General features: G+C 36.6%; 1 protein-coding gene across 1 annotated transcript; it reads left to right on the top strand.

The window, feature by feature from the left end:
- The first annotated feature begins 514 nt into the window (after positions 1 to 514).
- LOC109050750 (CCR4-NOT transcription complex subunit 2-like) lies at positions 515 to 13,391 on the top strand. The gene is made up of 15 exons (XM_042715504.1): positions 515 to 662; positions 1,722 to 1,844; positions 5,166 to 5,238; positions 5,363 to 5,510; positions 5,589 to 5,768; positions 6,816 to 6,892; positions 7,014 to 7,139; positions 7,323 to 7,447; positions 7,601 to 7,721; positions 9,023 to 9,179; positions 9,265 to 9,326; positions 9,407 to 9,456; positions 9,539 to 9,639; positions 9,753 to 9,897; positions 12,779 to 13,391. Exons 2-15 carry the CDS (start codon positions 1,734 to 1,736, stop codon positions 12,863 to 12,865), a joined length of 1,563 nt encoding a protein of 520 aa, XP_042571438.1. The 5' UTR covers positions 515 to 662; positions 1,722 to 1,733; the 3' UTR covers positions 12,866 to 13,391.
- The last annotated feature ends 1,191 nt before the right edge of the window (positions 13,392 to 14,582 follow it).

Genomic DNA, 14,582 nt, shown 5'->3' with positions numbered 1-14,582 from the left:
TGGATTTATGACTAAAATAGGGTCTCAGGTTAACATTATTCTAAGAAACCCCTTTAATGTGATGCAAGATCACCCCATCTGGTATTATTTTGTGGTAATCACTCGCAAAATATACATTATCCGTTATTTTTTCAAGCTGCAGTCGAGTGTAACATAAAACAGGCCATAGACTCATCAGGGAAAGGTTTTACAACTCTTTTACAACTCAATCTTAAAAACCTTTCACTTTCAGTTCAAATTACAGTGCAAATCTATGCATGCTTAATCAATGTGTAAGCTGCATCAAATATACATTATAAATATTCTGTATGATTATAAGATAATCTGTATTCTATGCAGGGTTTGTTAAATGGCTGATTATAAAATATTATTATAAAATATTATAATTGCAAAATATCAGCTCCTGAAACTGTGTGCCAATGATGTTTCAGATATCAAAAGATTGACTGCAGTCTTTTTCATCCCAATACAACATAATAAAACTCTCACAAGTGTCCTGTAGAGTGTCTAATACACATCAGACTGTGTCTAGCACAATTTTCAGTCTAGTGTGAAATAAACTGAAGGTCAAGGGGTCAGAGGGTAAAGGCTATTCCCCCAGCATTCTCGCATGTAGGATACACAGCCATCTTGGATCTGCGAGGAGAGAGTAAATTAATGCGGTTAGTCCATTCCTTTTTCACCAAATATACAGGGTTTGCATCGCATATACAGGGCCAAATGAACATTTGCAGCGTTATGCGCATATCCAAGCAGATACTGAGTCGCTGAATGAAGGCAGTGACATGTTTGCTCGGCTTTACTGGTTTCTGTTTTTGTTCGAGGCCAGAGTTAGCCGACTAGCGTTGAGCGCTAACAAAAACAGACAGCCGAAACTCAGGCCTAAGCCATTTAAACAGATAGATACATGTATTATGCATGGGCAGGCATTTGATATAAAACTAAAGCACCACGACCAGTATAGATTAGATGATTCAGCGTGTTTTGGTTTCCATTAAAACCTTTATTTATGCCACAAATGTGTTATTTTTAGCAGCTAAGTTACACAGCTAACGACAAAGCTAACTAGCTTTACATAAATGAGAATATTTCGCGACATGCCATTATTCATTTTATTCATTTCTTCTTGTAATTATGTTCGTGATATCATAACGTGTAGAAACCAGTTTTAATATTATTAATAATGTTGCGCTGTGTGGAAATGGGACTTTGTTGGAGTATCTGGCTAACGTTAGTAATTGATGTTTCTTCATGGGTTTAGCTGTGAATTAAGGTGTTTTTGTGAGTGTTGTCAGGTGTCAGTTTGCAAAGGGATATGTATTTGTTTTCCAACCATACGGCAAATATCTGCTTTGTTTTGAATGGATGAATAAATTATTTATTTAACATCGTACCGCCATAGCAGGATTAAATGTTCTTATAGCATGAGACTGTTCGCTGAATTACACTAAAGTTTCATCTTGCACATCTAATTGTAAGATTTAGGTGTAAACTGGGTTTACAAAATAGTCTGAACCTTTTTATAATGCACTGAAAATCAACATATATCCTTGAGTCTTTTTCTGCAGTGGTAATTCATTATTTATTACAAGTTCTCAGTTGTACTGTATAGAAGAACTTGTTAATGATATCTCTGCTAGATGTGGGGAAACATAATCTGGTGTGATTTTGGTCCAGGAATTAAATATCTTGGTTTTAACAGTCTCTCCTCTTTTCTGTAGGTGACAAACGGAATGTTCAGTGCACCGAGAAAGAAGTTTGGGGAGGGGGTCGAAAGTGACTACCCTGATGAGAGCCTGTACTATGGCCCGCAGTCAATGTTTCCGCATCGATCGGAGAAAGACGTAAGTTGATACTAGTTAATTCATGATGGTTATGTTACTTGTGTCGAATGCTTTTGTTGACTGGAGGTCCGATAGAATGACAAATATTGGCTTAATATTATATATTTCACTTCACGTTTTACTGTCAGCTTCTTGAAAATATATTTTAAGCAGATGTCGAAAAAGTATTTTAAAATGTATTAAAATATTTTAACACTTTTGTCAAAAAAACCCTTTTTTTATTAATCGTTTTAGTGGCACAAGTAATCTATACCAAACACTTGTATATAGAGCCCGACCGATATATCGTTTAGCCGATATTATCGGCTGATATGAACCTATGAGCATTTCATCTGCGTTATATGTTCTGTAAAAAAAAAAATGTCATATCGGCGGCATATCTGTGGCATATTCGCCGATACATCGGTATCAACGAATATGCCACAGATATGCTGCCGATATGAAATTTTTTTTTACAGAACATTAGAGACTAGAGCTGATCTGTGCATCACTGCACGCATCTGCGGCGCATTAAAGTCTGTGTTACGGCCACCGGAGCTGATCGCGGCCACTCAATCAATGCTGGTGTTTATATAGAATTCTATTGTATTTTGCCGCGCCGCTCGCGTCCGGTGTAGAACAGAACCCATTATAATCAGTAATGTTGTCTACAGTGGATGCAGTAAACTGATGCCTAGATTTATATATTGACGTGCAGACACTAAGTTCAAATGATTTTCATCGGTCGCTTTGTCGCGCTCTGTTGCGGCGCAGACACGGTGTCAGCATAGTTTGTCAGTAACGTAGCAGTCCAATAGACGGCAGTGCGGTGGTGGCTTGAGTCTGTTGAATGGTGATTTAACGTTACGTTGCCACCTAGTTGGAGAGACTCAATGCTAAGTAAATAAACAACAACAAAAGTATGGCGCTTTGATTTCCGCGATGCAGAAAACATGGACGGAATTGCGGAATCCAGTCATAAAAACGGAATTTACTGTGTAACACGGAATTTTACTTATTTTTGATGAATAAATAAAAAACAGGTCAGTACATATACACACAGGCTGTGTCTGTGAATATTAAACTGCAAAAAGAGTTATTAAATACAAATCCTCATGTTCTGCATGTTCATTTGATTACTAGAAAATACACAACACAGAGTATGTGAAAAAAAAAATATGATTAATTATTATTATTATTTATTCATTTTAGATGTTTACATTTGGAAAAGCTGTGCTTAATTCAAGTTAAGAATTAAGAAATACTATATATATATATATATATATATATATATATATATATATATATATATATATATAATATAAAATATATATTTTGTTTTATTTGTGTTAAGTTATTTATAATAAGTGAAGTGAAGTTTACTGTTAAGTGCACTGATGTCAGACTCATTTTGAATAATAAAGTCTATTGTTAAATTGTTAAATACCCTGCCTCCATTACATAGGCCTGTGTTTTTCACATTATAAGTATTTGATCACCACATTTGGGTTATCATTGCAAAAAAAGGGTTTGTGTGTGTATATATATATTCTGTTTATGTAGGCTATATACTGTATTTTTATATACAGTACCAGTAAATAGTTTGGACACACGAATGGGAAGTGTGTCCAAACTTTTGACTTTACTGTATTATAATATAGCCTACACATAAAGAAAATCGGCCGATATATCGGTATTGGTTTTTTAACTCCCTAATATCGGTATCGTGATCGTAACCCAAAAAACCCATATCGGTCGGGCTATACTTATATATACTGATAAACTACATTACTGAGACTATTCTTGATGCATTCAAGTCTGAATGGTTGTGTTTACGAGTTGAGCGCACATGAACGCCAACATGAAGTCATAAATTCCACACTTTTGAAGTTGGGAGTGTTGGGAGTGAAAATCATGGTGGAAACAAATTATGACATAATTATAAATGTTGATTGATACAAATTGGTGAAAATTGCATTTTGTGTACTGAAAACACTACACTTTAGCCGTTTTATGAGGAAAACTGAACTGCAAGTTGTGACAAACTGAATTTCGTCTCATTCTAGATGGCAGCATTACAGTGATAAAATACGCAGATGAAGCAAATACACATCTAATGGACATCATTTGTTTTTTATTATGTTGCATTAGCTCAAAAAAAGTGTTTTGTTTGTCAGTAAAGTCCCTTTCACACTGTGATTCTGGAAAATACACGGGTAATGTGTTCGGCAATTGTTCCCGGGTCGCAAGATTTTGCACTTTCACACTGCCAGTGATTACCCGGAATATGTGCGTGCATGTGTAAAGGTCCCGTGAAGACACGTGATATCAGGGTGTGATGTGTAATGAACGATCTCAGCTTCAGCGCGGATTAGTGAGGAACTAACTGATCTCTGCTTCGTTACAGTTTGCACATATTTGTTTCGTCGCGAACGTTGATCTGCCTTCAAAACATGCTAAAAGAGTCGCACGATACCATGCGCCATCACTACGACACACCCTTTACAGCATTAGTTCTGGCTTTTGTTCACACAGCGCTCGTTCCGGGACTGAACCCGTCAATGTTACTAGGTCCCCAACCCCGGATCAATCCCGGAATCAATCCCGGGATGTGTTTGTGTTCACACAGAAGGCGACCCGGCAATGTTCCAGCAATTTTCCGGGTCCAACATGCAGTGTGAAAGGGGCTTAAGTGAAATATAGAGAAAGAAATGTTTGAGACATATGCACTACTCTTCAAAAAATGTTTTTTAAAGAAATTAATGTTTTTATTCTGCAAGAATGTATTAAATTGATCCAGATTGTCAGTAAAGACATTTATAATGTTACAAAAAAAATTCAAGTAAATGCCGTTCTTTTAAACTTTCTATTCATGAATTAGTGGGGGGAAAAAATCATATCTCAGTTTACACAAAAATATTAAGCAGCACAACTGTTTTCAATATTTATAATAATAAGAAGTGTTACTTGTGCTCCAAATCAGTATATTAGAATGATTTCTGAAGAATCATGTGACACTGAAGACTGGAGTAATGATGCTGAAAATTCAGCTTTGCATCACAGGAATAAATTACATTTTAAAATATATTCAAATAGAAAATGTTTCATTTAAATTGTAATAATGTTTAATGATATTACTGTATTTTTGATCAAATAAATGCTGACTGGGTGATCATAAAAAACTACATTCAAAAACATAAAAAACTATTTGAACTGTAGTGTATATGTAAATATAAATGTGAAAATATAAATATCTTTCTAATGTCTGTGTCTAATTTGTTGCCACATAATGTTAAAGCATGCCAATTTAAATGAGATGTTTTAACTTCTCTTGGTTTTCAGATGCTGCCATCTCCCTCGCCGTCATCGTCAGGTCAATTGTCACAGCTTGGTGCGAGTTTGTATGGTCCTCAAAGTGAGTACAAGTCTTCAGTCCAGCTTATAGTACTGAAACGTTGTTATGCTGCTAATAAAAACACAATATACTCTGATTCTGAGCACCATTCGATCTGTGTTTCTCTGCCTGACACATTTTGTAGGTACACTAGGTTTCTCAATAAGGGGCATGAGCAACAACAACCCTCAATTGAACCGGAGTTTAACACAAGGCACTCAGTTACCGAGCCATAGCACCCCAACAACAGGCGTCCCAACAATGTCCCTGCACACACCACCTTCGCCGAACAGGTACGCCATCTCCTCTGCATGATATATGTTGATATATGACGTGATCTGCTTAATCCCTGCTTTGATGATGTTCCGCAGGGGCATCCTGCCTATGAACTCCAGGAACATGATGAGTTCGCAGGTAGGGCAGGGCATGGGCATGAGCGGCAGGACCAACAGCATGGGCAGTTCTGGCCTGGGTAGCCCTAACCGCAGCTCTCCTAGCATTATCTGCATGCCCAAGCAGCAGCCAGCACGCCAGCCATTCACCATCAACAGGTAAGACTGGCCAAACAAGAGCGAGTTAACACTGGTAAGGCTTTTTAGAACTGTCAGTTTAACATTTAATAAGAATTACCTGTACAGAATTACCAGTGCCAGAACAGTGGTCAGATTGTGCTCAATGATATGAGAATGAAACCAACTATAAAGTGACTTGTGAAGTCATGAATTGTAATGTTTACTGCTTTCATTTGCCACAATAATAGAATGTCTTTGAATTATATTTATGACACGGCTCATCAGTGAAGACTAAGAGTTGGCCTAGTAGATTTTGAACAGCCCAAAAATATAATATAATAAACATTACAGTTATATGAATGGAATTGTATATGTTTTTTACTAATTTTAAATGTATACTTTTATGTATTTTAAAATTGATCACATTTTTTATTTGCAATAATTGCTGAAAATTGTGCAGTTATCATTATACAGGAAGCTCGATAACAGAAATAAAACCCTGAAAAAAATGATTAGTAATGATTGGTTTGCATATTCAGCCGATTCTGATACAGCCAAGACTGTCACAAGTCGTTCTGTGTCAGCAACATTAAAAAGTTGACAAGTAGAATTCATAAATGTCCTAGAAAACCAAATGTGTAAGTCTGCAAATGCATGAATGTAGTTTAAAAAAAGTAAGATATCAACCCCAAACTTTAAACTGTAGTGAAAGATTTTTTATGTTTTTGAAAGAAGTCTCTTATCCTCACCAAAGCTGCATTTATTTGAACCAAAATACAGTAAAACTGCAATATTGTGAAATATTATTACAATTTAAAAACTGTTTTCTGTTTGAATATATTTTAAGATGCATAGCGTTTTGTGGTATTTTATAAGGCTTTTTTTTTTTTAGCAACTTTATGGTTGATGTGCACAATGGAAACTTATTGCTAAAATTAAAGATGATGTTAAAAAGTGGCTTCTCATAATCTTAAATACATATAATGTATTTTAATTAACTTTCACCTTAGACCAAGATAAGGCCAATCAAGACAGATTAAGACTGACCTTAACAAAAGGGTCAAATCCTCATGTGTGTCATTGTAGTATGTCAGGATTTGGAATGGGCCGGAGCCAAGGGTTTGGCATGAACTCCTTATCCAATAACATCTTCAACGGGACAGGTGAGTGCTGTATGGAGCGCGCTTTGTGATGATACACCATGTCAGGAACCGTGACGCTTAAATTGTATTCTGGAGAGAGAAACAACTCATTCTCATTTTATTCTTTCCATTATTGTGGTAGACGGGAGTGAAAATGTGACAGGAATAGACCTCTCAGAATTCCCAGCACTTGCAGACAGAAGTCGGAGGGAGGGAAATGGCAACCCAACACCGTTGCATAATCCGCTGGCTGGAAGGGCACCCTATGGTACGAGTTCATTTTACACAGTCGCATTACTTAGCTGAAACCCGAAACCCTCTTAGTCTTTATGATTAAGCACGCTTTTCCTTCAATGGATGATGTGTTGTGAATGCATGACAAGGTCAGTGGTTTTATTTTGATTTCCTCACAATAACCCACAAACCTTTGTTAAAATGCATCTCTCCGTAGTTGGAATGGTCACAAAGCCATCGAACGAACAGTCGCAGGACTTTTCCATTCACAACGAAGACTTCCCAGCCCTGCCCGGGCCCAACTATAAGGACCCGACATTGAGCACGGATGAAAGCAAATCAGTCAGTATAGCCTGAATTTGATCTTTCATAAGCTTCAGAGAAAGATTGCATAAATAACATGTGACATTGTTTTGCAGGATGGGTAAGGATGTGCGGCTATTAAAATTGAAGTGATGATTGCTTGACCTTTAACTCATTGTGCTGTCTCCACAGAGCTTGAACTCTTCAGGAAAGGGCAGCTCAAGTGCAGATGGACCCAAGTTTCCCGGCGACAAGACATCATCAGCACAGAATAACAACCAGCAAAAGAAGGGGATCCAGGTGTTGCCTGATGGTGAGGCTCTCTAGCAACATGCACCACAGTATTTCAGACAACTACCAAAGACTCCCCAGCTTTGAAACATGACTGCTGAATAAAACAAATCATGAGCAAGTTTTTTAATCAAGAATCTGTTCTAGAAGGATTCCCAACAGTCCGAGTTCCCAGTTCAGGGTCTATTTAAAGGGGAAAACATACACACATTTTCATGCTAATCTTGATTACCTATATAGTAGGAAACTTATTCACACACTGAAGAAGTGTATTCGGCACAGAAATACTGTCATACGTCCAAATCGTTTTTAACTCAGAATACATGAAATCGCATTAGACCCACACCCCCCCCTTTAAAAAATAAAATAATAATAATTCCAACCCCATAAAAAGTAATGGAAATCATTAACATCTTAAATCATCATTAAATAATGGACAATTTTATTATAAATAAAAATTATTTACAACATTAAAGTTTTAGATATAAAAATATACAAATTAAAGAAAATGTAAATATGAAATTTTTTATATAAAATTTAAATGTTAATAAATTATAAAGTAAAAAGACAAAATTATTCATTAACAAAAATAACTTGATACATCATTACTTATTTAAAAATAATAAATAGTTTTTATTGTGACAAAAAATTGTGTATATATATATAGGTCTGTAGTATATGTACAATAATATAATATAATATACAAATTAATATATATTATATATATATATATATATATATAATTATATATATATCTATATATATATATATATATATATATTTGTAGCTATGTTCAGAGTAATAAAAATATAACTACACTAGAATTCTGAATATTTAATCTGACCTGAAAGAGTTATTTTTGTACCATTGGGATATTATGTTTTTATTAATATTTTGAATTTGATTTTTTTTTTTAGGGTTTTTGTTGTAGTTAAAGTTTTAGGAATTTTGTTATTTGTGTTTGTCATTTTTATTAGTTTTTTAATGTGTCTATATAGTTTTTATCCTTTTTTTTTCTTTCAGTTTTATATATATTAGTACATTAAATGAAAGTCAGAAATGTTGCCTTGGCAACTAGCTGAAATAAAATAAGTGAAATAAGTGGAAGTTTTGTTTTGTTAAAGTTTATTTTATTTGAAGTAACAAAACCTGTTTTATGGTTTTAGTTAACTATAATAACCCTGACTAGAAAACGCTTTTTGCACAAAAAACAAATCCTGCATCTGCTGGAAAATTCATGGAAATGAATTAATCAAAAGATGTAGAAACCCTGTTCATCGGACACTCTCAATCACATTTGTCATTTATTCTCTTCTTTTATAGGCAAGGTAACAAACATTCCCTCAGGAATGGTGACGGATCAGTTTGGGATGATTGGACTCCTGACATTCATCCGGGCAGCTGAGACGGACCCCGGGATGGTTCACCTGGCTTTAGGAAGCGACCTAACAACACTAGGACTCAACCTCAACTCTCCAGAGTAAGATACTTTTTTTTGTTCCAAATTTTGATTTCTTGTCGTCATTCTCTTTTTGTCCTCACATGAATTTTATTTTGGTGTGTAGGAATCTGTATCCTAAGTTTGCATCTCCCTGGGCTTCAGCTCCGTGTCGACCACAAGACATCGGTAAGAGTTCATTTGACTTAACCTGCAGAGATGACCAACTCATTTTGGCTCTTCAGTAATAAATGCAATTTTTTTTTTAGACTTCCATGTTCCCTCAGAGTACTTAACCAACATTCACATAAGGGACAAGGTGAGGTGATATACACTTCAATAAAACCGCACTGAAATTGTAATATGTGGATCTCGCTGACCTCATAATGTGCTCTATATAGCTGGCTGCAATAAAACTGGGACGATATGGTGAAGACCTACTGTTTTACCTCTACTACATGAACGGAGGAGACCTCTTACAACTCCTCGCTGCTGTTGAGCTGTACGTCCTGTTGATCAAGTCATTCTTGGAATCTTTGTCCAAACAGTTTTGCTGGTAACCAACCACGGGCTGAAGTCGTTAAGAGGTTAAATGGAACATTTTGTTGTTTGCAGCTTCAACCGGGACTGGCGGTACCATAAAGAGGAAAGGGTTTGGATCACAAGAGCACCTGGCATGGAGCCCACGCTAAAGACCAACACCTACGAGAGAGGAACATACTACTTCTTTGATTGTCATAACTGGAGGAAGGTCGCTAAGGTAAAGATACTGAATTCAGTGTCCTCCTTCAGCTACAAACACTTGTTCACATGGGTAAATAAACCCAGAAAGAATATTATGGTAATGACATGCAATGTTAAAGGGATAGTTCACCCAAAAATGAAAATTATGTCATTAATGACTCACCCTCATGTCGTTCCAAACCCGTAAGACCTCCGTTCATCTTCGGAACACAGTATTTTAGATTTAGTCCGAAGCTTTCTGTCCCTCCATAGAATGTATGTACGGTATACTGTCCACTTCCAGAAAGGTAATAAAAACATCTTCAAAGTAGTCCATGTGACATCAGCAGGGTCCGTTAGAATTTTCTGAAGCATCGCTTTTGGTCCAAAAAATAGCAAAAACTACGACTATATTTAGCGTGTCTTGTCTTCCGTGTCTGTTATGAGCGCGTTAACAACACTGCAGTTTAGTGATATCCGGTTCGGCGAACGAATCACTCGATGTAACCGGATCTTCTGAACCAGTTCACCAATTCGAACTGAATCGTTTGAAACGGTCGCAGTCCACAATAATTTCACAAAATGACTAAGCTGTTAATTTTTTTAACATGGCTGACACTCACTAGTTCAAATAAACCAATATCCCGAAGTAATATTTACTGAAACGTACACTGACTGACAACCGAGCCAAGATAACGAAAAAACATTGACTGTTTCTCGAGTCAAAAACCCTTTCTGTCGGACGCGTCGTCCGAATTCGAGAACCGAGGAGCTGATGATACTGCGCATGCGTGATTCAGCGTGAGCAGACTGACACAACAGCGCGTATGATGGTTCTTTTGATCATTGATTCTGAACTGATTCTGTGCTAATGTTAATGAAACCGATTTGAATCAAGGGCAATCATCGCCAATGAAGTCATTACGTCGAGCGCAATATTGAAGTCATTACGTCGAGCGCATGGGTGAACCGTGTTCCTTCAACCGGTTTATGAATCAAACTGTCTGAAGAAACCAGTTCAGTTCGCGGAAAAAGAACCGAACTTCCCATTCACTACTGGTGATCACAAACAAACAATGCAACCGGTTCTGACTCGAGAACGAGTCAATGTTTCATTCGTTATCTGGCTCGGCTCGTGTTCATCTTACATTCTCTCTTCACATGCAGTTCAGTCCGTACTGTTTGAGTAAATGGATTACTCCGGGAGGGAGTAACTCAGGGCAGCCCCCATGTTAAACAGCTTAAGTCATTTGTGGTTTAATGCTTATTGTGGACGCGAACCGTTACAAATGAGATTCAGTTCGATTTGGTGAACTGGTTTCAAGAAGCTCCGGTTAATCGATTGTGTCGTTATTTTTACGCGAACCGGATGTGCTGTGAACACGCGCTCATAACAGACCCGGGAGAGAGAAGAACAAACGCTGAATAAAAGTCGTTAGTTTTTGCTATTTTTGGACCAAAATGTATTTTCGATGCTTCAGAAAATGTCTAACGGACCCCTCTGATGTCACATGGACTACTTTGAAGATGTTTTTATTACCTTTCTGGAAGTGGACAGTATACCGTACATACATTCTCAATGGATGAGGACTGAAAGCTCTCGGACTAAATACAGCTAAAAATAAAATATCTTAACCTGTGTCGAATCTTACGGGTTGGGAACGACATGAGGGTGAAGTCATTAATGACATAATTTTCATTTTTGGGTGAACTATCCCTTTAATAATAGTGGTGACCAATATGAGTTTGTAAATGATATGATACAAGCTATCTCAAGACACAATATCTAGAGAGCAGGATGCTAGATATAATGCTTAAATAAACACAATACAGTATAATAATGGCAAATGACATACAAAATTCAGTCGCAAGAAAAGTCTATTTGTAAAATGTTAATTTTGAGAATCTTAATTCAAATGTAATAATTTTTATGTTTAAAATTGTAATATAAAATATACATGTAAAATATATGTGACCCTGGACCACAAAACCAGTCTTAAGTCGCTGGGGTATATTTGTAGCAAACATTGTATGGGTCAAAATTATCGATTTTTCTTTTATGCCAAAAATCATTTGGATATTAAGTAAAGATCATGTTCCATGAAGATATTTAGTAAATTTCCTACCGTAAATATATCTAAATTTATTTTTTTATTTGTAATATGCATAGCTAAGAATTCATTTGGACAACTTCAAAGGCGATTTTCTCAGTATTTAGATTTTTTTTACACCCTCAGATTCCAGATATTCAAATAGTTGTATCTCGGCCAAATATTGTCCGATCCTAATAAACCATACATCAATAGAAAGCTTATTTATTCAGCTTTCAGATTCTGTATAAATCTCAATATCGAAAAAGTGACACTCAAGACTTTAGACTTTTTTTCAGAGATTATCATTAGAACTACGTGTTAGAATTTTTGGAAATTACGTATTATATAATAGTATATTATATATTAAATTAAATATTTTTATATTATATTAATTATAAAAATGTGCATTTTTCTTTGAAGATGTGTCCAATGTACTGCGGAGATGGCGAGTCAACATTGTTAACTTCATCTTTGCAGCCACACTGACCCAGAAAACACTAGTTTATTAATAAATAATTAAAATATCTCTTTGCTATTTTTTCAGGCACATTCATAGTCATTACATTTGCAGGTGCTTTTATGGCAAGCTTTAATGGCTGCGCTTGAGTGCGGTGCGGGATAGGCTATATATTAAAGGCTTATATATTTAAGTAATTAAATGAATATAAATGTGATTAGTCGACTAATCGCTCGAATGACTATTGGTCGTGTGTGTGTATGTGTGTATATATATATATATATATCTCACTAAACAATGAAATTAATTTTATGTTCGTGTATGTAAGTGTATGTGAACATCAGCTTTGTGGTTTTCTCTGGTCTCAGGAGTTTCACCTGGAATACGACAAGCTAGAGGAGCGGCCTCACGTGCCAACCACCTTCAATTACAATCCGGCCCAGCAGGCCTTCTGAAGCTGAGTCCGTCAGCGGCAACAGACAGCCAGCCGACCTGCCTGACCACAAAAACCTGGTTTTATTCCTCAACTGTCTGGACTAGGACTGCGGGAGGGGGAGGGGGGTGGCGGGGGTCTCCACCTTGAGAACTGGGGGAGGGGCCCTGCCTTACAAATTATGTGCTGCCCGAACACAAACACCAAAACTTCTATATATTTTCATTCTGTTTTTAAATTCCCCTCTTACGTTTTTTTTTTTCTTCTTCTCCCTCCATTTCATTTCGAGCAGGGTCAATGTTTTGTTTACCTCTCTGATGGAAAGCCCCTTTTGGTGTTTGCCTGGAGTCTTTGAAGTTGCAGTACAGCACACAAACACATCCATTGGTATTAAAGAAAAACGCAGTTCGCGCTTTGTTTTCCGAAGTGCGCTGCGCTAACAAACAGGACAGACACAAAGACAAATCCAATACATGTGAATACCAAGGGCAAAAGAAAATGCAATGTTCATTGTTGCACTATTTAGTAATAAAAGAACACAAAAATTGTTTTCTGTTTTTTTTTAATGAAACTCGCTTCACTCCCGTTGTCGTTTGGAAGGACGTGCAGCCCTGTCATTAACATCAAGGAGGTGCTTTTTTCGTTTTCCCTGTTTTCTTTTTTCATTTCCCATTTCTTTTTCTCCATCCACCTGCGTTGCTCATCCGGTGAGCTGTTTTCTGCTTAGCTTAATAAATCCCGATCAGACTATTTCAGTGACCGTTGTTGGGCACAAACCGTGGACCAGGCGGTTGTGAGCTTACCGAGAAACATTGTTCCAGAATGAATACGAAACCTTTTCAGTCTTTGTTACTATTTTGTAATAAACGTGTACATTTTTTTAATTTTTTGACATCACATGAATAAAAATATGTATGTATGAATGTGTATATATATGATATATATAGATAGATGTATCTATATATATATACATGGCGTCTATTTTGGAAGAAGTAACTATGCTTGACCTCATTTTTAGGAGGTGAACAGAAATGGCATTATTATGTGGTAGAAGCAAAAAACGCAAAAGACAAAAAAAAATTAGTGAACAGTATGTTGAGCTGCCAGACGGGGAATCACGTTTGTTACCCTGTGCACTTAAAGACCAATTCAACTAAATGAATAAAGGTGACACGGAAGGCCTGAGCAAGGACATCTGTATTGCATAAAAAAAAAAAAAAACAAGGGGGTGGAGATATTTCAGCTGCAGCTATTTGAATAGAAGCATTTCGTAGGAAAGGGAAAACCCATAGTACAAAAAACAGACCAATCTTGTATTTTCTGACCACCTTTAAAGCTCCCTTTCTTTGTAATAAAGCAGAACGGCTTTCCTGAACCAGTGTTTGGACTCTGTGTGGGAAGGGGGTGTGTGGGTGAAACCGCACTTTCGGTACGAGCGTGTGTGTGTGTGTGTGTGTGTGTGGCTGTAATGCATGACTAATCCTAACACTGTGCTTTTTTCAAGACTTTTAATAAAGATGCCATGAGGTTAATGGTTAACACAACTTACAAAAGGTCAAAAAAATCAGATGGATTGTCACTGATGTGAAGAAACTGCTGTGTAATTCGTTTTTCGAGCACTATGAATACTGTAAGACAGGAGCAGCATTAAGGCAAGTGCAATTCAAGTTCCTCCATCACAGTGCGCAAGGATGATTTATGTGGGGGTTTTTTACTGTTGGACACATTGCGATATATTT

The sequence above is a fragment of the Cyprinus carpio genome, chromosome A25 (assembly GCF_018340385.1).
Source record: "Cyprinus carpio isolate SPL01 chromosome A25, ASM1834038v1, whole genome shotgun sequence".
In the NCBI taxonomy this organism is placed as follows: Eukaryota; Metazoa; Chordata; class Actinopteri; order Cypriniformes; family Cyprinidae; genus Cyprinus; species Cyprinus carpio.
Note: the sequence above shows the minus strand (reverse complement) of the source record. Positions and strands in the feature narration are given on the sequence as shown.

What these genes read in the sequence shown, in the direction of transcription:
- LOC109050750 (XM_042715504.1), top strand. Translation starts at nt 1,734, where the DNA reads ATGTTCAGTGCACCGAGAAAGAAGTTTGGGGAGGGGGTCGAAAGTGAC. An exon ending in GCACGGATGAAAGCAAATCA is followed by an intron (nt 7,448 to 7,600) that starts GTCAGTATAGCC and finishes CTGTCTCCACAG; the next exon opens with AGCTTGAACTCTTCAGGAAA. An exon ending in ACTGGAGGAAGGTCGCTAAG is followed by an intron (nt 9,898 to 12,778) that starts GTAAAGATACTG and finishes CTCTGGTCTCAG; the next exon opens with GAGTTTCACCTGGAATACGA.